At 35.4% G+C, this 25,422-nt stretch overlaps 2 protein-coding genes across 3 annotated transcripts in view; one reads left to right on the top strand and one right to left on the bottom strand.

Moving 5' to 3' along the window:
• LOC129222880 (myotubularin-related protein 14-like) overlaps positions 1 to 1,117 on the top strand; it is a 40,066-nt gene extending 38,949 nt beyond the window's left edge. For both annotated transcript variants that reach the window (XM_054857441.1, XM_054857440.1), the window contains one exon: positions 506 to 1,117. In XM_054857441.1, coding sequence (XP_054713416.1) covers positions 506 to 677 — 172 coding nt within the window. In that variant the 3' untranslated portion in view covers positions 678 to 1,117. The remainder of the gene's footprint in view (positions 1 to 505) is intronic.
• A 3,965-nt stretch (positions 1,118 to 5,082) lies between these two features.
• Positions 5,083 to 25,422, bottom strand: part of LOC129222269 (probable cytochrome P450 49a1) — a 34,898-nt gene continuing 14,558 nt past the window's right edge. The window contains exons 6-10 of the mRNA XM_054856749.1: positions 19,040 to 19,202; positions 16,904 to 17,070; positions 16,567 to 16,645; positions 7,015 to 7,227; positions 5,083 to 5,308 (exon numbers count right to left, since the gene is read on the bottom strand). Coding sequence (XP_054712724.1) covers positions 5,189 to 5,308; positions 7,015 to 7,227; positions 16,567 to 16,645; positions 16,904 to 17,070; positions 19,040 to 19,202 — 742 coding nt within the window. The 3' untranslated portion in view covers positions 5,083 to 5,188. The remainder of the gene's footprint in view (positions 5,309 to 7,014; positions 7,228 to 16,566; positions 16,646 to 16,903; positions 17,071 to 19,039; positions 19,203 to 25,422) is intronic.

Raw genomic sequence — 25,422 nt, 5'->3', positions numbered from 1 at the left:
AAAAAAAACTTGCTACTGCAGAAAAAAAGCTTCAAGTTGTATAGTTCATGTTACATAAATAGTTCATATTTCATACAAAAAAATAGTAATTAAAAAAAATTCAGGTTTGAGATTCTTGGCTATAAGATGCATTGTGATAAAAACTTTAACAAAATTTTCGAGATTAAGATAAGAATGGTTGAAATCAACAGATTGAGTAACTTATTTATTTTTTGAAAAAAAAAAAAAAAACAGCTTATCTTTTTAACTTTAACAGATAGGCCAGTTTTTTGTCCCCAGAAGAATAAGACCTTTTTGGAGAGAGAGATTCAAAAGTAAAGATATGTTTCATCTATAAAAATCATTTTGAACATGGAAAAAAAAAATCCGATGGCCGAAATTTTTGAAAAGACGGAATTCCGTCCCTTGGGTGGAAGTGTGGTAGCCATGTACAGCAATAAAGCAGAAAACTTTTGCAAGCTTTGGAAATTTTTATCATGATAAATTTGTTTTTTTCCCTCGGCAGATCATCAGAAAGCAGTAATGGAAATATAGCTTCAGCTGTTTGCTCAAATACGCAAAGAGCGGAAAGACTGAAATCTGTTCGAACTTTGGTTATCCCCGCCTACAGAAAAGCCATTGAAAGCAAGGATGGTTTGAATTCTGACAGATACAGTTACTTCTCTTGGCGACTATGACAAAGGGAGAGCGATTCTTGAACAAATGCGTCATGTGATGAAAGATCATTTCACACAATTTCATTTTTATTTCATTTTAACCTGCAAAGTATGCTTTTGTTAGTTATAACTTTATTTTTATACTTCAAATGTTTTTTCTTTTCAGCATTGTATTTATAACAATGAACAAATCATCGACAATCTATAATATTTTAAATTCCAACTTTTAATATGAAAATAAATCTTTGAATTTGAGCTTGTTCATGAAAAATTATTGTTTTAGGAATCATATTTTTAAAAAAAATCATAAAATTCATGCTCATTACTGGTTAGTAACATAATTTTGAGGATAATTTTCTTATGTATAAAAATGTTATTCTAGTATACGATTACAAATTTTCACTGCCATTTATTAACCTGTAAATTATGTATAAGAATTTTTGTACATGTGTGAAATTTTGTTGACATTATTTTTGAGTATTAATTTTCATTATTTATCTATCATAATTGAAATATTTACATTCAAAAGATGTTATTTTTACATACAGAAGTATTTATAGTTGCAATAAATTCTTAATCGTGTCTTTTTTGTGTTAGTTTCTTTTGTAACAGACTTTGCACATTAATATTGATTTAAGCTACAACTATCAAATTATCTGCTTTTTATAAAGATTTAATTTATATTTCAGGGCATTTAGTGTATAGTTTGGCTCAGATAGCTTGAGCTTTGATGAATTGAAGAGTAAACAATTTAATTTCTTAAAATAATGCTGATTAAAGTAGTTTTGCTTTTCCAATAACTTATTGTGTTAATTACAGTTGAACTTTGTTAAACCGCTAACCTTAGTGATGGACCGAAAGTTGGCGGAAGTCGAGGGTGGCAGTTTAAAGAATTTTCCCCAATCCTGCACGAATTTTCATGAAAATATATATGAAAGCATGTGTAGTAAAATTCAGTTTCAACAAAATAAAATTTTCAGTCCCAGTTCGATTTGCATTACATTGTTTAGATTACATTACAACGAACAAAATCTGCTGTTAATTGAAGTTGGTTATAACTGGATTTCATTGTATTAGCCTATGAAATAAAATAATAGTTTTAAAAAAAACCGCTTTCTTAGCAAAATGAACTAAAAAGTGAAAAATAATCTTTGGATGATAGTAGTTGACCAATCACTTAATTTTAATGTAATAATGTGTGGATAATGTAATAAATGTTTAATGTGTGGGGGCTGTCTATTTACATTTTTACATGGACAACAAATGGAAAAAATTCAAGACAACTGATAAGAAGCCCCCCCCCCCCCCCACGGTTTTTTCTATTACATTAAAATTGAGTGATTGGCCAACTACTATCATCCAAAGATTATTTTTCACTTTTTAGTTCATTTTGCTAAGAAAGCGTATTTTTTTAGTTTTTTAAACTATTATTTTATTTTTCTGTTTTTTAGTCTTATGTTGGAGAATTATCGGGCGACGAAATTATTTATAAAACGAGTGCTAGGTAATATCTTAAAGTTAAGACAAGGGCACCACGATGGGAAGATACTGTGAGTTAGCAATGTATGTTTGCGGAAATCATTTATATTACTTTGAAAATTTGAGATGCATTTGAATAAAAGTTTTGTTCAACAATGGTCTGATCAGCAATGAATTTCCAATTGAAGGCTCACCTAAATTTTTGCATGAAATTAGTTAAAAACAATTATATTTCATGTTCTAATTACCTTGGAACATTGGAACAAATTTTATCTGATGCAGAAAAATTAAAGGTTTTTGTAGATATTTTAAAATAATTTTTGCAAGCATTTTTTATTGTATTTTTTTAAATTTTTCCTTTTTCGCATTGTTGGATGTATGCCAAAATATTGATTAAAATTGGAGGAAACTAACAATTAAAAGAGTTCATTAATTAATTTGATTATATAATATTGCATTGTCATCGGGTCTGACATCGCATGCCAAATTTCAAAAGAATCCGATCTCAGGAAGTGGGCGAAATTTGAGCTGCAAGATTCCGTTACAAGATACATACAGGTGAAGCTAATAAAAGCGTGTTAAAAATGAACTTTGAGAAATAAAAGCTTCAAATTTTCTTGCAGTGTGTTACCGATGGTTCTTCGACTCGAATGTTTTCTCCTCAGAATTTGAAAATACATTGGCAATAAATTAATGGCTTGCAGATTGAATTTTAATCTGAAACACCCAAAATAGAATTTTTATCATGTATGTTTAAAATTGCTTGCGACATCTTTGCAGAACGAAGCAACAGAACACTATGTTGCAACTTTTATGATACCAACTGTTATTTGCTGAAGTCTATACAATGTCGGTTACAGGTTAAGCCTCATTATCCCCTCCCCCTCCATGAACAGAACAGAAAAGGGGTCAAAAATGAATGCTTTTATAGCTGAGTATTGAAATGTCGAATTGAATTAGGTTGAAAGGGCAGGGAGAGCTGATAAGATCAAATTAAAAAATTCGTGGAGATTTTGGAAGCAAACGATTCTCCTTGGGGACTGTGCAGCAGGGAGTGGATTGAACAAAAAGTACCTCCTGGTTAATCTAGGTGCATTTGTATGGGGCATTAGTAGCTGGTGTGTGTGACATTTCATGATTTCTCAGTGTCTTGTCATTCACTCTCCTAAATAGCTCATTTCCAAGTTTGAATTATTTGACATGGTCTTTCAAGATGGCTGTTTAAACAGTAGTATTATCATACTGAGTATGCAGCTTTCATCGAAAATCAGTGGTTGTTGGAGGACAGTGGGCTTGCGGTGTATGGAGGGAATTTGTATTGCATTCTTTTACAGAAGGTTTTTTCACCATCTTTCTTGTCAAACTTAGAGGGTGGTTGTTTTTTTGGGTTGGGGGGCGGGTTTCACGAGATTAGAATTCCTCCACACTCTCCCTAAGCAGAAATAGACTCTCTAGAGGTCAGAATTTGTTATCAAATTCATACTCTATAGTTGTAAAATTATATCTGTTACACTCAAGTAAGCATATACAGTCGAAGCCCTTTAGAGCGACCTCCCATTATTGTGAACTTTCCATTATAACAACCAATGGATTAGTCCCGTTTGTTATTCCATAGCTGTTATTATTTTAACGTCCATTAGAACGGCCAAACAGAACTGTTCCTTCCAATATAATGGCCAAAGTTAAGTTTCAACTTTTTTTTATAGTTCTTAAGACTATCTATTTAAGAACCATGGTCACTTCTTTTCCTAAATGTGAAATATCGCTCCTCAAGATTTATACCATCAATGCTCTTTTGTGTTGTTGGTAGAGACTAATGTTCTGAAGCTTAATTTTATGATGCTCATTCTTCAAATTCGAAAAAAGTAAGTTTCAAGATTGTCACTTGATTTGCTAAAATATATTTACTGTTGAAAAAATACTATGGTATAACCTACATTGAAATTGTTCCTTTGACTTGCGTTTGCTTTTGATTTTTGCAAAGTGTCTATTTTGTTCAGAGCTTTTTTCTGACAGTCTCTTGCTTAAGCAAAAGCAATTGTGATGACTTCAGAGGCGACTGTTTGTCTGACTTTGTTTTCATTTGCTAGAGAATATGGTGTTTTTTTTCAAAGTGCTTGGATTAGTGCATCTTAATTTTATTCGGCCACTGATCTTTTTTAAAGAGTAACTGAAATTTTGAGAGCCACGTTCTTTGTCAATTTTGAGCGTTGTTCAATTTAATTTCTTCATGCTGCAAAGATTTGTGTTGGCATTGTTTATTTATCAGTGGAGATTTCATATCCCGCTGCCGGCGAATAGATGCTCGGTTTTTCAATCTTGGTCATGACCTCTGAATGCCGCTAAGATATATTATGTGTATGAAAAAGTGTTTGCGGACTGTGAGCTTATCATGGTTGATGGCATTTTATTACCAATATATATGCTTACCAGTGTTTACCTTGTGCCGATTGATTTGGATTTACCATGCGATTTCCCGTTGTGATCACCAGCTATGTGATTTTAAGACGTATAATCTGATTATGTACTACAATTTTTGAACTGCATAAAAATAAACTTTATTCACCTTTGATCTTGTGGAATGAGACTTCTTATAACCTAATTGATTATTTACGCTGGTGTGACCGGTAGCAGATGTTTGGTGAGATGCTTTATTTTATGATACGTTGATACTAATTTTGTGCCAGCATTTCATTAATATTGTGCATATGTTTTAAGATGCTAGTGTTTGAGCCTGATTTCCCCTGTAAGTGGTTCACATCTCATGTTATATTGTAAAATTTGCTGAGAGCTTGTAATGGTCGTGGTTGCATGACTCTGGCCTTGGGTTTGGTTTAGCGGCTTCACACAACGATGTGCCCACAATACTACCTTGTTGGTCAAATGCAGTAAGTCCGATCGCCCCCCCATTCATCTACACAACAAATACCTAAAAATTTTTTAATAACATATTTTGATAATGACACATTACAGATGATGCAAAAACTTTCATTTTTGATATACTGCATAGATTTGCTTACTTTATGATGCTTTCATATGGTCGCTTGAAACATTTATTTGATGCGCAGTCGATCAGTGAAGGTAAAGTTGAGTGGTTTGTCTGGTATCAATAACATCCGCATCTTTCTTCCTACTTCGGGGCCATTATAAGTCACTTCAAAGTTCTGTATGACCTGTAAAATATTTATTTAAAAAAAATAGATGCGAGATGTATGAAGATAATTGGTAAATATAAGAATACCAGTTACCTGAAGAGCTAGGATACCCCCCCCCCCCCCCAAATACAAATACCGTAAACCGGGGTTACTTTAGACTGACGGGGTAACTTTATAAAAACCTGTTTTTTATTTTTGAACCGTTCTGGCGGGCTTAATTTTACAATTGGCGACCCCCTGGTGGTCTCAGGATTTCAAGAATCACTTTTCAGAGTGCGCTGAATTGCCAACTGATTGAAACAGTAAAATGGTTTTGGCAACACTGATTTATGTGTTATCCGTGATATCAGCTGTTTTCAGTTTGTTGTCCTAACCTCTTCTGGTGCCATCAACTGAGCAACCTTTTGAATTCGGGCTAGTTATTTTCTGATTACACAACTATTTAAGATGATTTTGTCTTTTTTTTATTTCTGTAACTCAATTCTACTATTTACTATGAATTAAAACATAAAACAACACAAGTTGAAGGGGTAACTTTGATACATGGGGAATTCTGAATCTTGCCGCATCTGCTGCAGGATTCGAATCCCAAGGATCATACCTGTTGACTTGAAGCCATGGATCAAAGACTGCTGTGAGTGCACCTTGGATAAGGTTCACGATATGAGAAAGATCTCATGTGCCTCATTTATTTTAAAAATTTTGTGATTTCTGTGCCTTATTCTTAATTTCCTTTCGAGCGTTTATAAGTTTTGAATCGATTCTTTTCAAGTTCTAGTTCAAGTTTTATTTTATTCTAATTAAGTAGTTACCTTGATATTTTTTATTTTCGAAATGAAGAAAAACATTACGATGGCTGTGGTTTTACATTTAAAAAACACGCTTGATGTGATTTCAAGCTTTTTTCAACTGATGTTTTATAATAAAAGTTTCCTATGAATTTCTTTCTTTTTAGTTTGATTCAAACCTGATTCCTGCTAGATGAGCATGCTTAGAGTGGTAGGAACCACTCTACGTGACTTAAGAACCATTTTTCATTTAAAACCAGCTTTTTAAACCCAAAAAAATAGAAAAATTGAATTTTGTTATTAAAAAAAACTCAGGCTATCTTTTGGATGGGGTAACTTTATTACAAACCACCGAAACAGTTGTTTTAGATGGAGAAAACACGTTGTTACAAAGTAACCCCGGATGATGGGGTAACATTAATTTGAAAAAGAAATGACCCCCCTTCCTCCCTATTCAATATATCGAATAATTTCAAACGGCAATTTAAAACTGAGATGTTAAGCTATCGTTTGGTTCAAGAATTATTGAAATATCTTAAAAAATGAGGGTGCTACAATACAAAATATGCGAAACATGTATCAAAGTAACCCCAGTTTACGGTATTTGAAGTTTTTCAGTCAATTTGTAATGCGTTTGAATAAATAAAATTAAAGCATTAAAAAAACTTAGACAACTTGATAATTCTATTTGGTTCTCTTCGGACACTTTGTCATACGATTCCCGCACAGTTTTGCGGAAAATTTCACTTGTATTTATTGAAAACTAGTTAGAAAATTTTCAAAAACATGAATACCATGTAAGCCTATTGACTACTTGTCAATTCTAATATGGGGTATCTACATTGTAAAAATAATGTGAATTGGTTTAAAACAATTTTCGTTTTGCAAGTTCGCTGAACAACTTAGACTACTAGAATTCATGTTATTTATATTTACCTTTATAATACATAATCGAATCTCTTGTTCGGCAAATCTCTGTCCAACACATCTTCTGACTCCATGAGTAAAAGGCAGAACGCAGTAAGGGTGAGCTACATTCCCGATTCGCCGACTGTGTTCATCCACCCATCGTTCCGGTTTGAACTTCAGTGGATCTGTAAAATGTTCCGGGAGACGACTTATTATTGGATGTGGTCCGACGCACAAGGTCTGCAAGAAGGAATGTATTTTCATGTTTTTATTTGCACGAAAATCAACTGCTGGTTTTAATGTGTACAGAATATTTTGCTCATTCATTCTAAATATATAATCAAATAATTAGAAGACCGAGCCTGGTATTTGCACCAGGAGTTCCCGCCCTTCTATGAGGGCGCTCCTCCCAAAACCACAACCCCCCCACCCCAAAAAAAAAAAGAGAAATATCCCTAAAAACAACCTTCTAAATACTTTAATGGCATGCATAGTCTGTGATATTGAAATTTTTAGGGACGGGGGTGCTTTGAGGGGTATTTTTGTCATTTTTTGGGGGAGGGTTTCTTGCTTCTGGGGGAGACGCATCCCCTGTTTTCACTTTCCTGGTGAGAAGTAAACAATATCTGTAGGCATGTTCACAATGCTCACCAGTAGTTTCATAGAACCCCAATTAGCTCTAAAACAAACACTAATACAAATCTGATGAAAGTTTTGCATTTAGGTCTTACTAGTCCATCTGCACAGGCATGTCATTATTACATACATATTTACATTTTATTCCCAAATATTTATTTTTGAGTAAAGTAAAACCGTTTATTCGGACTAACTGGCACCAAAGGCAATCTGGATAAACAAAAATCCGAGCAATATGGGTTGCAAAACGCATTCTCAAATAAGAAGTAGAAAACAATGCTTTGCAATAAAATTACTGTGGATCGTTTCTCACAAACACTTTATCCTTTGCAGTTGAGCTGCAGTGGTCTGGGACTGGCGTTCCAAGTACGCTTTGATTATATTTGTTAAAATTTATTTCAAAATAAAAAGCGAAAACATTTGGCGTATTTATACGCTGTAAAAACAATTCAGAAACGCAGTGGCGTACCAAGACAGATGGGGGCCTGGGGCGCTACTCGAAATGGGGGCCTACCTGGTATTAAAACTGAAGTTTCTCAAACTATGTGTACGTACCATATATTACAATAATTATTTTAAGTGGTACATTTTTACATATTTCAGTAGTGTTGGTTTGATTTCGGACACTGTTGTAAATACCACGGCAAAACACATGGTTTTAAGTAAAATTAAGTAAATACTATATTTTTAATAAAATTGTGCTTTGTCAGAAAATATCAAAAACAGAAAAAAGTCCTAAAATTATATTGTATCTTAAAAATTTATTGCATCTGAACATCCAAGTACAGTGAACAGAAACGTTTACGCATTCCAGATTTAATTAATTTTAGGATAAAAATTTTCTTTTACAGAAAAAAAACCCTTTACTATTCCCTTGAGTAAGACACACCAGTTAACTATTTACCTGATAACATCACCTAATCTCAGAGAAAAATATTTTTAAAACATGCTTACCTAAATAAGGATGAAATTCACATGTTCACAGTCTAAATAAAATTTTTCTGCTAGGTCTCACTCACAAAAAAAAAAAAAAAAAAACGCTCTTTATGTTCTTCAGACAAAAAAACTCTGGTGTGACCCTATACTTGCCTGGTGCGTTAATATTTAATGTTCGACAGAAATTAAGACAAAAAATTTTTGCGTATGCGTGGGTTTAACTAACTAATCCGATTTCTAAAGCGAAGAGCGTAATTTCCCCCGATTAGTAGTGTATGAATTAAGACTAGACCATCGTAGTCTTAATACACAAAACAAAACATAAAACAGATATTTTAGCTGTATACTGTAATGATCAAAAATTATAAACGTGCGTCTGTTATGCATTAGTTTTTTTTTTATAAATTGTTTGAAAAAAAAAATGCATAAAACTTTGCTGAAAGCACTTAACAAAATAAAAGCAAATGATTTTTATAGGTTTAGTTAATTTAAAAATAAATTTGGGGCCCCCATTAAATTCGTGGCCCAAGCGCTCATGTACCTTTGTACACTAGGACGAGTCACTGAAAAAAAGTCATATTTAACAAAATTTATGATATATACTCGCATATATAGGTAACTGATTAATATTTCTAATCATGATGTATATGACAGATCTACTGGAAAAAATAAGATACAATTTCAGGGCTTATGTCAAAGCGGGGCCTGTGGGACATAATTTGCCCTCTCTTTGTTGAGGCAAGTCACTGAGAAAATATTCATTCTACATAAAAAGTCAACTTTTTATTTATCTAAACCATGACATAAGGCACGTCTGGCGAAAGAGAAAACGAATTAAAATTTTGGGGCCTATGTCAAAGCGGGGCCTGGGTATCATAAACCCTCCATTGATCCCGAAGAGGTATTGATTGTATCCCTGAACAAATATTTGGTCTTTAAAAAAATTATGATTTATTAAGTCAACTTGTTTAAGCATTCAAACCAAGATATGCGACAATATTGGTGAAAACCAAAAATTGAAATTTGGGGGCCTATGTCAAAGCGGGGCCTGGGGCGGACCGCCCCCTCCGCCCCCCCCTTCGGTACGCCACTGCAGAAACGTTCCTGGAAAATAATACAGGCAGCTAATGTGCCCAATTTCTGCCATTGACATATCTCGGAGAAAACAGGAATGTTTTCCGCTGAAATTTATAGTAACCTTCCTGAAATGATCATGGAAGCTTAATGAACAGTTCAGAAATCTCCCCGTTTAAAGCCTGTGGTATTTCTGGAATCTTTAGAGTAATAGATATAATATAATAGCTTGGCACCTTCCTGATTTGTCACGAAAGTTCTAAAAGCATAGTTATAAACGTGATGAGCTAAGAAAGAATTGCAACAAAGCAGGGTCGCACTAGGTCCCCCAAGAGGGCGCCAACCTTGACTACCGAAGAGCACAAAGAGATTAGAAAAAAAAGGTGCACACGTTCTTGGGCGCAAAAAAAAGGTCGAGGGGTGAGGGGAATCAGAAGGCGCATAATTTCGAGAAAGAAAAAAAAAAAAAAAGCCGAAGGCGCTCAAGTTTGTTAGCACAAAAAGAATAAAGAAGGAGCTGAGGTTTTTAAGGGCTCAAAAAACCTGAGGACGCACAGGTTTTAAGGACGCGAAAAAAAGAAGGCGTACAGGTTCAAAGACACAAAAGAAAAATGAAAGAAAGAAACGATGTCGCACAGGTCTGAGGGCGCAAAAGAAAAAAAAACCCGAAGGCGCACGCTTTCTAGAGCGCAAAAAAAAAAAAAAAAAAAAGTTGAAACTTGTTGCAAATTACTTCTTACCCTTCCAGCACTTTGCGCGTCGGGTTTTGGGAAAAAGGGGGGGGGGGGCGAAATAATCCTTTTTTTAAAATAAAAATAATGTCTATTACTTAAAAAAAATACTCAAAAGTCGCAGAAATCACACTCTCTAATAGTAAAATAATAAACTCTCATAGAAAAATGCTAATTAACCGGGGTGCACATGAGGGGGCAGGGGGGGGGGGGTCCATGGCGCAGATTGCGTCATTGGAATTTTTAAGGCAGTTTTTTCACTCTTTTTTCAAGGGGTATTTCTTTCTTTTTTGAGGGCTTTTTCTCTGGATGGATACTCCGTCACACTTCAGGGGTGCACCATCGCTTAGGGCGGGGGGGGGGGGACATGAATTGGGCTTCTAAAATCAACGATTGCAGTGAAGTTCATGAAAAAATTTCACTGATTTAAAACTTTTACGAAGTACAAAATGTCCCACCATGATATAGTAATGACAGAAGGATAATTCTAAAAGATCTAAGCGAGCTCAGTAACCAATTTAGTTGCGACTGGAGTTATTAAACAGTTTACAGCGCTGGGGTGATATCTAAAACAAAATCCCTGTGCAGCATAAAAAATAGTCCAAATTGACTGCAGTTTACCTCCTTCTTCTAAATTAATTTACTTCAACTTTTCTTTTATCTTTTGCCATTACCGTAAGGGGGGATAAGCCAAAATTGCCAACAGTGAGACGGGCAATGCTAAAATTCTGCACTCTCCAAGTCGGTGGGGGTTCTCGTTTGCAAACACCTAGCCGCCTCTCTTTTACGCAGCCTGTTATGTGAATTTTGCTAAATATGCGAACATATTCTTGCTACACTATCTGAAACATTCGAGTACATTATGCAATTTAAAAAAAAAAAAAAAAAGATAAATATGTCGCATCAGCTACCCAACGATCCAACGCAGTGACAAATTTAGGTGGTCCAGAACCTGTAGTGATTCAACGATGGAAGAAGTCTTGATGAGAGCAATGAAACAACAGTAGAATGCTAAATACTGCTCGTCCCTCTCTACGGGTATTGACTCAAGTTGGTAGTGGTGTTGCTCCCCGATACTGGTCGATCGCTGATAATAAGGTGAAATGTGATGAGAGGTAGTAACATAAAAGGATATGGAAAGGCAAAAAATTTAGTGACATTTCTTTGTGAAGGAGTTATGCAATTATGTCTCTAGCTTCTGTTACGAGAGTAGTTACTATCTGTAGAGCTGTGTAAGCCCAAACCATCTTTTACACCGAATAGTATGAACAGTAAAAAAGATGGAACAACAAATTGCTAAAACTTCTAGTGCGAGTTGTGCCCTGATCCTCCATCAGTATTCGATAAATCTGGTTTCAGAAGTAAAGAAAACCTGTATGTTAAGTGTTATTATCTGAAGCAAAAGATCCAACCACGCCACCATCACAAAATAAGCAGTTGGTGTCATATATGTTATAGATTGAAGATACCTTCTCGATCATGTTTTTTCTCTTTTTTTTTGGTAATGGTCTGCAAGCCTCAAGGAAATATGCCAGCAATGCAATGTCACTTGCAAGAATGGGAAAGCCAGTGTGATGGGTACAAAGAAGGAGAGAGCACCACAGAAATATCTGCGTTCTATTACAACAGCAAGCCTTCCGCTCTAGAAGACTTTCTTCGCCTCATATCTTGTGCTTGCTCTGAGGGGTTCATTGGAAAAATGAATATTTGCTAAGTCTGAAAGTGGACAGAAGTGCTCAACTATATGCGCAAACTGTGTCAGACATAGCTGCAACAATAACGATTTTGCCGAGAATCTAGATTACAAAAAAGATCTTGATAACGAAGACTTATTGTTACAAGCTTAGGAAAAATCATTTGAGAACTCCAGTTCTGTTGGAGCTTTTATCTCAATCTGATGACATATTTGAGGCATGCATGTTATAACGCAAACTAAAAATTTTGCTTTTAAGTACTGCAGAAAAGCAATGTAGTAATACAGTAAAAAGAGAAAAAAAAAACAGTTCAGCATAATTTTTCTGATCATTTAATCAACTGTGCCATCAGGGGGGGGGGGTATCTTTAAGTATGTTATTTCGTTTTGGGAGGTGAGCTACTGTTCTTGTGGGATGGACAATCCTGATTTAATGCATTTTAAATTTACATGAAATAATACTTCTACTTGAAATGGAAAGGGGGGGGGGGAGGGATTGGCGTATTATTTTTTTCGGGGAGGGGGGTGCTTTGGTTTTGAAAGGAGGAGCACCATCGCACTTGGAGGATGGACACACTTGGTTACTAACTTTAACTTTGCATAAAATAATATTTCCACTTGAAATATATGGAGAGGGGGAGAACGGGGGTGCTGCTTCGTTTTACGGGATAGGGGGGCTCTAGATGGGTTTTGTCATCCTTCTTGGGAGTAAACGCCTTTATTTTCATGCTTTTAAATTTAGTATGACATAATATTCCCTCTTGAAATTTACTCTAAAAATTCCGAAAAAATGCTCAAAACAGCAATTTTTAGATGTCCCCCATTCCGAAACCCGACGCACAATGGGGTGGGACTTTTTACCTGTTCTTACTGGGAGGGTAATAAACAATTTGCACCAAGTTTAGCTTTTTTTCTTTTGGATGTTTGGGTCCGACCCCTATTTTTACTGTACTAGGCAAATTTTTGATGTCCGCGATTTAACATTTAGTCAATCGCGCAAGTTTGAGGGCGCATTGAGCTACGGGCCCCTGCAAGTGAGTATAAGAAAGTAACTCTCCAGCAAAACTTCAGCCAGGACTTATTCACTCCCTTGGGAGCTTAATCAGTCTGGACGAGCCGTAATCGGACTGAAACCGATACACATATAAAATACGCTGAATTAATTTTTAAACTGGTCGCTAAAAGTATTCTTCACAGCAGTGAGAAGTCTAAAGATACTTCATTTTCTCAGGAAGTGGATAAAAACCAGTAACTTCCCGAAACGTTACCCGGAAATAATCAGCAACGTTTCAGAATTTTTTTACAGTGTAGTTCTGCTCTTGCGATAATAATTTAATATTATTTAATTATACAGATATTTTTAACTCTGGAAAATTGGTCTGGATAAAGGGTGGGTAAACGAGGTTCTACTGTACAAAGTTTTCCCCCCAGAAAGTTGCTCCTTTATTTTGTTTAGTCCAGGGCTTCGCAACCGGTGTGCCGCGGCACACTGGAGCGCCGCGACAAGGAACATGGTGTGCCACGGTATTTTCGTAGTGATATAAAAAGAAAGGGACTTGATGTATTTTATTTTAAAGTTACGACCGAATAGCGTTTGTATCGTATTCTGTAACTTCTCAATTCATCCTGTCGATCTTGTGCAATAAGACATACCCAAGAAGGGGAGAGGCGGGATTTGCTGCCTCACCTATTTTAACTTCTTGTGATCCTATTACTTTCAATTTTTGAAAACGGATTCTAATTTCCACGAAATCAACTAATTATACAGAATTTTTTCTTCTTCTTTCGCAAATGGGATTATTGCTCCCTCCCCCAGGCAGGGATCGTGCACTTCCGCCCAGAATTTTAGCCACAGCTTTAACTTTTGTTTTCCTCTTTTCCGGTTCCGATACTAATTTCATTTTATCGTAGTTTCTCAAAGCTTGGTTCTGAGACTTAGTAACCTGGAAATTAAAACCATATACTGTTTCCACCATCATAAAGCTCTCATGGCAAAGATCTTACCAGATGAGCTGAAGACAGCTTTGGCTGAAGTCGTGAAAATCGTCAATTTCATTAAAATCGAGGCCGCTTAGTTCTCGCCTTTTCTCCGTATACTTTGTGAAGAATTGAGTGCAGATCACCACTCCCTACTTCTTCATACAAAGATTCGCTGGCTTTCATGTGGTAAGGTACTATCAATAATTTTCGAATTGAGGGACGAGGTACGACAGTTTTTGATTTTAAAAAATGAAATGCAGTACGCCAGTTTGTTGCAAGACAAATATTGACTGGGAAAACTAGCGTACATGGCTAAAATTTTTGAACACTTTAACAAATTGAATCGAAAAATGCAAGGACAAGGAGAGAATTTGGGTTACATGTATGGACAAGCTAAACGGATTTGAATCAAAAATTCAGCTGTGGAGAGAAGAAGTAGATCGTGGCTCATTGGACATGTTCAAACGGACCGTCAACATGGTATGTGAAGGAAATGGCACGGAAGAAAAGCTGCTGAATGTGCAGAGCATTTAGTCATACTTCAGGACAAGTTTAAGCACTATTTCAGGAATACAGACATAGAGCAGTGTGACTGGATTTGCGATCCATTCTCTTCATATGCGGATGCATCAGTTAAAGACCTTTCTTTGAAGGCGCGAGAAGAATTTATGCACCTCAAGAGCGACCGTACACTTAAACTTGGGTTGAGCGAAGTGTCTCTGGACGAATTTTGGTTGCTGGTTAAGAATGAGTATCCCACCATCTCTTGTCTTGCTATTGATGTGCTGCTATCATTTTCAACTACGTATCTTTTCGAACTCAGCTTCTTAGCCCTCACACTTATAAAATAACAGCAAGAGATCATCTCTAAAAGAGCCTGGATCAAGACTTCGTGTAGCTTTTTCCAGCATTGAGCCGAACATCAAACGTCTTTGCTCCTCAAAGTAGGTTCAAAGTGTCTCATTAGTGTCAAACGGAAGTTAGGTGCTTGTTTTTAATTTCTTGCTTGCTTCTTTTTTGAAACATTATTTGATGAATCGTTTAACTGCATTATGCACTTTAATGATATGTTTGACCGAAATGCTTTGTAACATATGAAGCATAATTTTCTGTTAAGTTTGATATAGGTAGTTTTGTTGTTCAGTATCAACCTCTATACATTAGAAATATTTCTACTTTCTAAATAAATTTAAATACACTACGTTAGTTATAATTGTTTGATTCATATGAAAAAAGTCCCCCCCCCCGTCTTTTTACCTGTGAATGATAAAAGCATTTCTATATTACCATTGCGAAATTAAGTTCAGTGTGCCTCGTTGATCTAGAAATTTTTTAAATGTGCCGCAAAGTAAAAAAGGTTGAGAAGCACTGGTTTAGTCGATACTTTATTTTCAGGATTACGAACCCTGAAACATGTGTCCACACTTACTTGCAAATTAGTATGTTTTAACGTTTTCCTTTCATATCTCCTAAAGATTGGGATTCTGATTTTTTTTTGGTTCTAAATTGTTAGATAAAACAATAATGCTGCTGTGAGCTGGTAAAAGGTAGTAACTGCAAATTTTTCATTTTTTTGCACTTTTGTCATCAATTGTACGTTGCCTTTATCGTACAAGCTTGCTTATTTGGTTTCCGCAGAAAACAACGTCTAATCCCAACATTTCCTTATTGTTAATATTGAATCCAACACACATTTCTTCAAATATCTTGAAAACTCATTCCTGCAGATACTGCTGTTTACCTGCCCACGGCAGAAGACTAAGCTGTATGTATAACTTTCTCAACCATTGTCTTTATTTTTTCGAAAATGTACTTTCCACACTTTCAAAATAAACGGCTCAGATCATATGAGGCAGTGAGAAGCAAAGGGATGCAAGTGGCAAAATTAAAATTTATAGATATCCAGTACAAATGGTAGGTGAACCAATCCTCTATCTTGGGGCAAGATATAGTACTAGTAGCCTTGGTAGGTTTCGGTATGCATCTACACAACCTTTACTTTGCTAGAGGCCATGAAAAAATTTGTTGACTGTTGATTGGTTACCATGCAAATACATCATCCATCTATTTCATAGCTTGTTTTGCATACTCTAATTATTGTTTCATTTCGAAAAAAAGATCTAATCATTATTCGATTGCAGGAGGGGAAAGGAATTTTAAAAATTAGAACGTGAATTTAGAACTTCTGAGAAACGAATTTCGTTCACATACGTTGAATGACGAAAAAAATATAGCCAAAACATTTTCGTCGACTGACCAATCAGGAGGCTCAAAACAATCACAAGGTCCCTAGCAGAGAAAAGGTTGTTTACATGCTTCCAGCATACAGCTTGATTTATAAAAAAATTTCAAAGAAAGCCTACCTAGGATCTGATCTTTCTTTGCTTCTAGCTGCCTCATATATCTTTTTTCAAATAGATAATGAAGATATACTTAAGGTTTAAATGGACAGCAAATCTTCTAAGCAGTTAGATTTGTTGCATTGTCTTTGTCTGTTATTATTATTCTCAACAGTATAAGTTTCCTTACGTTTTTTGGTATGTAATAGCCTGAAAGAACTGTTTCTTCATTCAATATTCTTGCAGTTCCACCTGATGTTGGGTGCAGTCTGAAAAGACATATAGACATTTTATTCAGCAGTTTATCAAACTTAGTAAAAAAAATGCAATTTTAATTTTATCATTAACAGCACACCATTTATTTCTACATTCTAAATCAAGATATGTATAATGCTGTACAAGGAACTAATTGAATAGTTACTGTCATTTTTTTATTGTCATATTTTTAATTGACTAGTAGTAAAAGAAAGGTGTTCAGGGGGATTGTGTTCCCTAAGGGGGCGTGAGGAATAGATTTATTTGCTTACCTGTAAGATTCTTTAATGCATGCATTCAAGTATTTCATATTTTCCACAGTGTCCTGCATCTTCTCCTGTCCACATGGCGCATAGCGTTCAATTTCTTCGAATAACTTTTGTTGAACTTCTGGATTTTGTGCCAGATCATAGAGCAAAAATCCAATGGCGTTTCCTGTCTGAAATAACTAAATAATAAGATCTAAAAACACTTCCCTAAATAAATTTAATTTATTTGATATTAGCTCTGTACCTGCACGGCTCTGCCGGTTGAAGAAAATTAAAAGGTCATTTGATTCGCCTGTATATTTACAAATAATGGATGGTGAATTTCTCGCCAATAAGCTATGTTAATTCGCTCGTCCATGTTATGGTAATTTGCTCATCCATGTAATGGTAATTTGCTCGTCCATGTTATGGTAATTTACTGATCCATGTTATGGTAATTCACTCGGTAAAATGGGCTTGAAATTGAAATAAAAAAAGAACAAAATCGAATTTTCGAAAAATCGCCACGAGGTGCTCACCCCATGCTACGAACTAATTCTGTGCCAAATTTCATGAAAATCAGCCAAACGGTCTAGGTGCTATGTGCGTAACAGACAAAGATCCAGACGTACAGACTTTCAGCTTCATTATCAGTAAAGAAGATTAAGCATTTCATATACAAGTTCGTTGATTGGTTATAACACATAACGTCGTCAGTTTTAGGATTATTAAATTACACATTGGAGGCTTGATGAGTATGGCGAATTCACCAAAAAAATTTAATTGTTTCAACTATCATTGGCTATGGGAAGCTTGATGTTAAGGGTACCAATCTCGGGCTCGTTAAATACAGAGCTCTAAGTCCGAATGTGAAGCCAAAAGTTCTGTGGTTGGTCAATAAGTTGCCATTTATTAATTACTTAAGGGTCCTAAGGGAAAGGGGGGGGGGATCAAACCTATTCTAACGTAATATTTTCGATAAGTCGGTATTTTATATTAGAAATCGCGCTGTCAAGTGGTTAGGCAGGCATCATATTTCATCTGCGCCTGGAAGGTAAAATACGTATTAGGATGAGCTGTTTTTTATTTGTTTTACAACTAATGAGTAGTGTTTATGAAAGAATCACACCATGTATGGCACGTTTTATTTTTAATTAGTGTTGCATCATATACAAAAAAAAAAAAAAATGTCGAAAAAACATTTAGTCTAGATTTTCGCTTTTTAGAAATTATTTCTTTACACAATAGGTTTTTAAAAATAATTTAATAATAGTGCATTTAGTAACGATTCCAGAGATGTAAGATTTGTTATTCTATTATTTTGAAAAACGAAATGGAATCTTACGTAAGAATGGGGGAAGGGGAGGAATTTGAAAAATCTTACGTACGCTTAGATGAGTAGGGGGAGGGGGTCAAAAATTTCCAAAATCATCCATACATAATTAATGAATGGTCCCTAAGCAGTCCATCATAGATGCAGGAGGTAGGGGAAAATTTCCCTCCCTTCCAGTGTTTTGTCCAAACTATTCGAAGCATAAATGACTGGTGGAGCAATCTTTTGAGGTTACGTGATTTATTGTCGGTCTGTGTTAGGTGCCATGATGGCCTACCTCAAGGGCGGATCCAGAAATGATTCAAGGTGGAAGCGATTTATTTTCATTACTTACCCCTTACTATTTACCCTGATTCAGATTGTGCGTGTGTGCCTGAAGAAACAAAGCCATGGCTACCAACATTCAGAACAGGAAATTAGGGGAACTTTGCATGAATAAAGTTAACGAGAAAAATTTTGAATGTAAAAATGTTTTTTTTTTCTGCTCACGGATTGTATGGAATTGGTAAACATCCAGTTAAGACGAGTCTTTCTGAATGAGGGGGAAAAGTAAAAATTTTTGATGCGCGTGTTCCACTGAATTGAATGTGACCTCTGCTTAATTTAGAGGTTAAAATACATCTGCAAAAGCTGACATTCCTGAAAACTAATAGATGCGTCCACTTCCGCCTGAGAACCGGATGTTTGTCTTTCCATCCAACCGGTGGTGAGTCTGTAGGAATATCTTAAATTAGGCCTGCATAGGACCCGAAATTCGGTAATTGAAATTACTACAATTAATTAGACAAAAACGATCGATACATATATGTGCAGAAAAAAATACTTACTGCATCTATGCCTGCTGAAAAAATTTCTGTCATGAGAAGACTTACGTCCTTCGAATTTAGTTTATTTTCTGTGAAAAGGCGTTTGAAGAATTCTAAACTGACGTCATCGGAATTGTGGTGCTTAATTCTTTCAGCAGCTTCTTTGGCACATTTTGATGCGAAACTGAAAATGTTCATTTCATACATTATCATAACCATTTTAAAACCAACTGGAAACAAAAGTATGCGACTTAAATCCTGTACAGAATCTTTATGTTTCGTTAGATGGAAGAAATCAAGAATAAGAGGATTCAAGGTCACATCAGCTAGTTGTTGATGTTTAAACACCTTTGTATGCCGCAAAAAAGATGGAATGTTTTGAGAAACGAGCTGATGTGTGCATCACATGACTTTCTGTTACTCCAATTCAATGATAATAGGGCCTTAGAGTAAGCAAGGATACACTCTAAATATTTTCACCCCTAGTTCCTAGTTTGTCACGAACCGATGCAAAAATTCGTTTTACAACGATTCATTTTCTCAGTATCGGAAATTTTAACTTGATTCAAATTACAACTCTTTAAATATCGCCAATAGCGCTAAATTAAAGCCAAATTCGGAAAAAAATCGCCAAATTTGCCGCCAACTTAGAGATGTATTGCCAACTTAGCAACAAAACTTGGCGATGTACCGCCAAGTGTTCGTCAAATGATAACATTACTTGAGTTTGCATTGATATTAATACTGGTTTTCCCCCAAAAAGGCGTAAAAGACCCCTTTGGGAACATCCGAATGCAACCAAAAGGGAAGGTGCACAACTAAACCCCACTAGGAGTCTATGTACCAAGTTTCAACTTATTACGACGTACTGTTTTTGATTTATGCGAGCTTTGTACACACGTACGTATATTACATACATACGTACTGTCGCACCACAGATTGTATGGAGTTGGCAAACGTCCAATGAAGACGAGTCTATCTGAATGAGGGGGAAAAGTAAAAATTTGCGTGTTCCGATCTTTTGAATGAGACTCTGCTTAAGGGGTTGAACTTTGAGAGATATTAATGATAACTCTTAGAGAAATCGTAATTTTACAATAAACATAATAGGTAATTGATCCTCTGTACACTGGAAAATAATTTATCTTTTCTTAATCAACAACCTCAAAATCAATTTTCAGAGTCTGTCTTCAACGAAAAGTCTGCAGATGCTAATAAATCTTCATAACTGGAAAATCGCCCGTCAAAGTACGGCGGGTGAAAATTGCTTCTACATTTGAACGAAGCAATTGCCTGATTGGTGGTATTTTGATTGTTGAAATCTTAACCCTAACTCCAGTGGATTAAACCTAAACTCCAGTAGACAGATTTAACTGTTAACCACTCTTTCGTTTCTTCACCCTCCTAAAATTACAGTCTTACCAGTAAAACAGTTAGGTTACCGGATCCAGTTTAGCCTTGTCGAAATAAAGCATTCCTTCCATGTCAAACATTGCTAGAAAATATCAAATTCTCATGCTATACGCGAGTTTCATCGTTGGTGACGTCAGCGTTACTCGATCAGTGAATTGGCTATTATCTTAATATATAAAAATCAATGTCCTGAGATAACATATATATATATATATATCAACGCACAGCCAATACCGCTGAAGCTTCAGACTTGAAATTTGGCAGACATGTCCGCATGATTACGAAAGTATCCACTAAGAAAGGATTTTTCGAAATCTCAATTAGTTCGGGAGAAATTAATTAAAACCCTTCAATTTCTGCGAAATTAAAACCTGTCATTGAAATTCAAATCCCTTATTTTCGAAGGCTTTCCTCCATTCAAATCATTATTTAGTACTTCATCTCAACTTTTGGTCGATAGCAAACTATAAATTTGATATTGTTTTTGTTTCTCACGTGATTCTTCGAGGCTTTTCTCAAGTCAAATCATAATGTTTCTGTCTTTTGCTTTCGTTTTTTCTAAACTAGAAACGAAGTTTTTAAGAACATCATCACAGCCGGAGTATCCTTTTAAATTTAGAAGAGTGCAGTTTCCTGTTAAAGTTTGCTTTGCAATAACCATTAATAAGTCACATGGACAGACATTAAAAGTAGCAGGGATCGATTTAAGAGAAGAATTTTTTTCAAACGGCCAATGTTATGTAGCTTGCTCCAAAGTCAGTTCATCAAGCAGCTTAATAATTTTAGCACCAGAAAAAAAAAATAAAATAAAAATGTTGTGTATACAAAGAAGTTCTCGTTTAAACATAGGTATAACAATAAAATGTGGATGGCCTGTGTTTGCAAAGATAATCAATACTTTAAAAGGATCGTTAGTAACAGTCAGGGGTGCCCATCCCCCCCAAGCTCAATGGCGCAAAATCCCGCCCCCCCCCCCAAACTTTTCTCGCTTTTGAATAAGGTTAAAGGTAGCACTCTTTCGAGTTTCTAATTCCCAGGAAAACTAACGCGAGGAGGGGGGGGGGGTAACGCTAACTACTGTCATCTGAACCGAAATATCGTTGGATTGTTGACACGTATCACCTCATAAAACTTACAATATGACTCTTGAGTAAAAAAGTTTAGATTTTTTTTTCAAACGTAAATAAAAAAAAAAATACAGAGAATGGATTCACCCTTCTGGTTTGGGATAAAGTCATTACTGGATGTAAGCAAGTTGAACCTTGTCGGAAGTATAATATTCAGTCAGGTAGGGGGGTCCGGGGGTTTCTCCCCCGAAAAATTTTTGAAATTGTAGTTATAAAAACACAGTTTTAGACATTAATTGGGAAGGTTTGGTTGCATTGATTGGAACGATTCGGTGGTCCCTCCCCGGTATTTTTTTCGAAATTGAAATATCAAAAAAGTACTTGTAGATACTTTTCTGTTATGTAAAAGAGGTGGGTTCGGGGACTCTCCCCCGAAACGTTTTCAAAATAGTAGTTCATAAAAACGGCGATTTCAGGCTATCTATGCTTAGGGGACAGGCATTTTTCGGAATTTGGAGCTCTAAAATCGCACTTGCAGCCGCCCTTCGTGACGTTAAAGAAAGGAGTTTTCGGAAGCACTCCCCAGAAATTTTTTTCGAGATTACAGCCTGAAAAACAAATTTAAGACAATCTTTAATGATTTTGATGAGAGTGGGGAAGGGAGAGGGGCGCTCCACTTAAATGTTCCACTTAAATGCTGTTGATTAAGAAACGCAATTTTGATAGATCTTTGGTAATGTTAAAGGAAGGAGAAGTTCGGTGGCATTCCCCCGGCAATTTTTCGAAATTGAAACTCCAAAAAGGCAATTGCAGATAGTCTTTGATCCTGTTAAGAGGAGGGAAGGTTCAGGGGCTCCTCCCCATAAATTTTTCAAAATTGCAGTTCTGGAAACTCAGTTTTAGATTACTCTTAATGGCAAAGAGGGCGTTTTTTGAGCGTTACAGTGGAGGAGCTCAACTGGAAGTTTACCGAAATTGCAGTCGCATATCCAAAAAAGATGGGTCAGACACAAATTCACTATAACAGATATTTTTCAGAAATCCTCAAAATTGATTCAGCTATTCAGCACACATCGAAATTCAGAACTCGAAAATTTTCCCGAATCTAATACTTCCTTCTATAACATATCAGATACAGAAGAAAATAAAAATGATTTTAGAAAAATAATTAAAATACCTGAAGAACAAAACGATCTACTTCCAACAGTGACCTAACGTCATTGAAAGTTTTATAAAAATCATCTAATGATAAATTGAAAGAACAATCAATTTGAAAATGGTAGAAAAAACGAGAGTAAAGTGAAATGAAAAATTCTACATAAACTTAAGCTGATTTATGAAGAAAGTGCATTAATTTTCAAGTGATGGGCTAAAAAATATTTTACAGTGAAACCTGTATAAGTTGATCACTTGCGGTGCACTACTTTAGTGGTCAACTTAAACAGGTGGTCAACTTATAAAGGTTGAATTATATGATATAGATCTGATTCTGTGCCTGAAAATAGCGGTCAACTTAGATTGGTGGTCAACTTAACAGGTTTTACCGTATTCGAAAACTTCAAAATTAGTTTTAAACGATTGTTTTGGTGCAAATGAATCCATGAAAGGCTAGAGCATAGTGGTCAAAATTCTTACAAACAATAAATAAATAACAGGGGGGGGGGGGGAAACAATTTAAAAACTTTATTTTGGCCATTTTTGACCTCTTTCTCATCATTGTTACACGTATTTCTCATACAAAACTGTGTTACTTCCAGAAAATCTATATAAATAAAACAAAGAATACATGTGCATATATCTATGCATGTTCCCCATACAAATCGAGTTTAAATCGGATCTCGACCAAATTTGACAGGGACATACTTGGGCACTCGAGAAGGAACGTAGAGGGATTTTCAAGCGGCAAAGAAGCATGGATGTAAAGAAGTACCGAACAGTTCCAATTTTAGTTTTAGGACCTTAAATGGCATTAAAAGACTCTTTCTACCCGAAATAATTATCCGATCGGTTCGATTTTAGTCTCATTTGAAAGTCCGCAAAAATACCTCTGAAGTAGATCTACTTCTCTTGGATTTCAAAACCATCAATAAGGCTGTAAAGTCAACAGGAGAAAAGTTATACGCATTTTTAGGTAAAGGAACACCAAAATAAAATCGGAAACTTATTGTTTACGGCGAGCTCAGTTTTAATTATCGTCAATAAAATCACTGAAAAGAAAGATCTATTGCCATTTTTTTTCTCGACTGTGAACAAATAAAATTCTTGCTTTTGTTTTGAGGCTTTTCCTGTAGTTAATAGGAGATAGGGTTTTAAAATTTTTCCTTTTTGGTTATTTTTCCACCATCTGTCGGGAAATTTTTCAGATATATATATATATTTTTTTTCAAGCCTGATTATTAAACACACATCACTTGACTTACTTTTTATTTTCGAGGTAAATCTTGCAAAGCCGGGTGACGCAGCTAGTTTATAATATATTAAAAAGAAATCAAATCGTCTGATCCTGATTTGCAACGGACACTCCATCCTGTCTTTGATGATCCCTTTATTGAAAACTAGTGATACCCGCACGGCTTTGCCCGTAATAGAAAAATCAAAAGGTCTTTTGGTTCGCCTGTATATTTACAAATAATGTATGGTGAATTTTCTCGCCAGTTGGCTTGTACCCATCTTACAGTTCCACGTTATGATAATTTCGTATCTCGCCAATTGGCTTGTGCCCATGTTTCGGTTCCACGTTATGATAATTTCGTAATTTATTCGTAAATCTTATGATTTTTTTTTCTTCTTAAAATTGGAATAGAAAAAGAACCACATCGAATTTTCGAAAAATCGCTTCGAGGTGCACACCCCCATGCTACATACTAATTTTGTGCCAAATTTCATGAAAATCGGCCGAACGGTCTAGGCGCTATGCGCGTCACAGACATCCTACAGACATCCTCCGGATAGAGAGACTTTCAGCTTTATTATTAGTAAAGAAGAGACACGGCTAATAAATTTTGGAATGAGTACGCCACAAGTGTAATATTTATGCATGTAGGGGAGGGTGGCCCAAAGCGGGCAAGTTTACGAATAACGCTCAAAAATTGTAGTTTTTGAATTTTAATTGCAACAATTTCGGTTTTATTTCCTAGCAGGGTTCTTAAACTTAAAAAAAAAAGTGATTTTTGTATTATTTAAAATCCAATATTTAATTATTATCAAACTTAACAAATATGTGAAAAACCCGCTTTGCCCTTCCAGGTAGCCCAAAGCGGGTAAGCTTAACTAATTGTGGTTTGGTACATTTTCTAATCAAATATGAAGTTATAAATGATTAAAATAGTCGACTAACAACCTGCCATTATATAAAAAAAATATAAAACAGTTGTACTTATCTAATTTAAAGTCAGTACATTTGTTTACCAAATATAAAGAAATAACTGAGTTAATTAATAGACTAATTAATTGCTAACCTAAAGAATAACTTTTTAAAGTTGTACTTATCCTATTGAAAGAGAAAATCGAAGTCAGCACACGAGTCAAGAAATTTTAAATAAATATATGATTAAATCCTATACCCGCTTTGCCCGACCCGGTTTGCCCAAAGGCACGTTTTTTACTTCAATAATTATAACCTTAAATTAATAATTAAAAAAAACGGAATGACCATCGTAGTTTAATAACTACGTAGTTTCAATAACTAAAAAAAAACGGAATGACCATCGTAGTTTTTGTAGGTGGATAGTGTCAGAATATTGACAATAAAAAATAAACTGGTCTTCGACTAATCACAAGTTACAAAACTTCATTTTTTTTTCCAATGTATAATTTTTTTCTTAAATTTTAAGCCTGGTTGTGCCATGCCGCTTGCGAACTGATAACTCAGCGGTGTTCGGGTAAACACGACATACGTATTCGTCGCCGCTAACACACCATGGG

This window comes from Uloborus diversus, chromosome 5, assembly GCF_026930045.1.
Source record: "Uloborus diversus isolate 005 chromosome 5, Udiv.v.3.1, whole genome shotgun sequence".
NCBI lineage: Eukaryota > Metazoa > Arthropoda > Arachnida > Araneae > Uloboridae > Uloborus > Uloborus diversus.
Note: the sequence above shows the minus strand (reverse complement) of the source record. Positions and strands in the feature narration are given on the sequence as shown.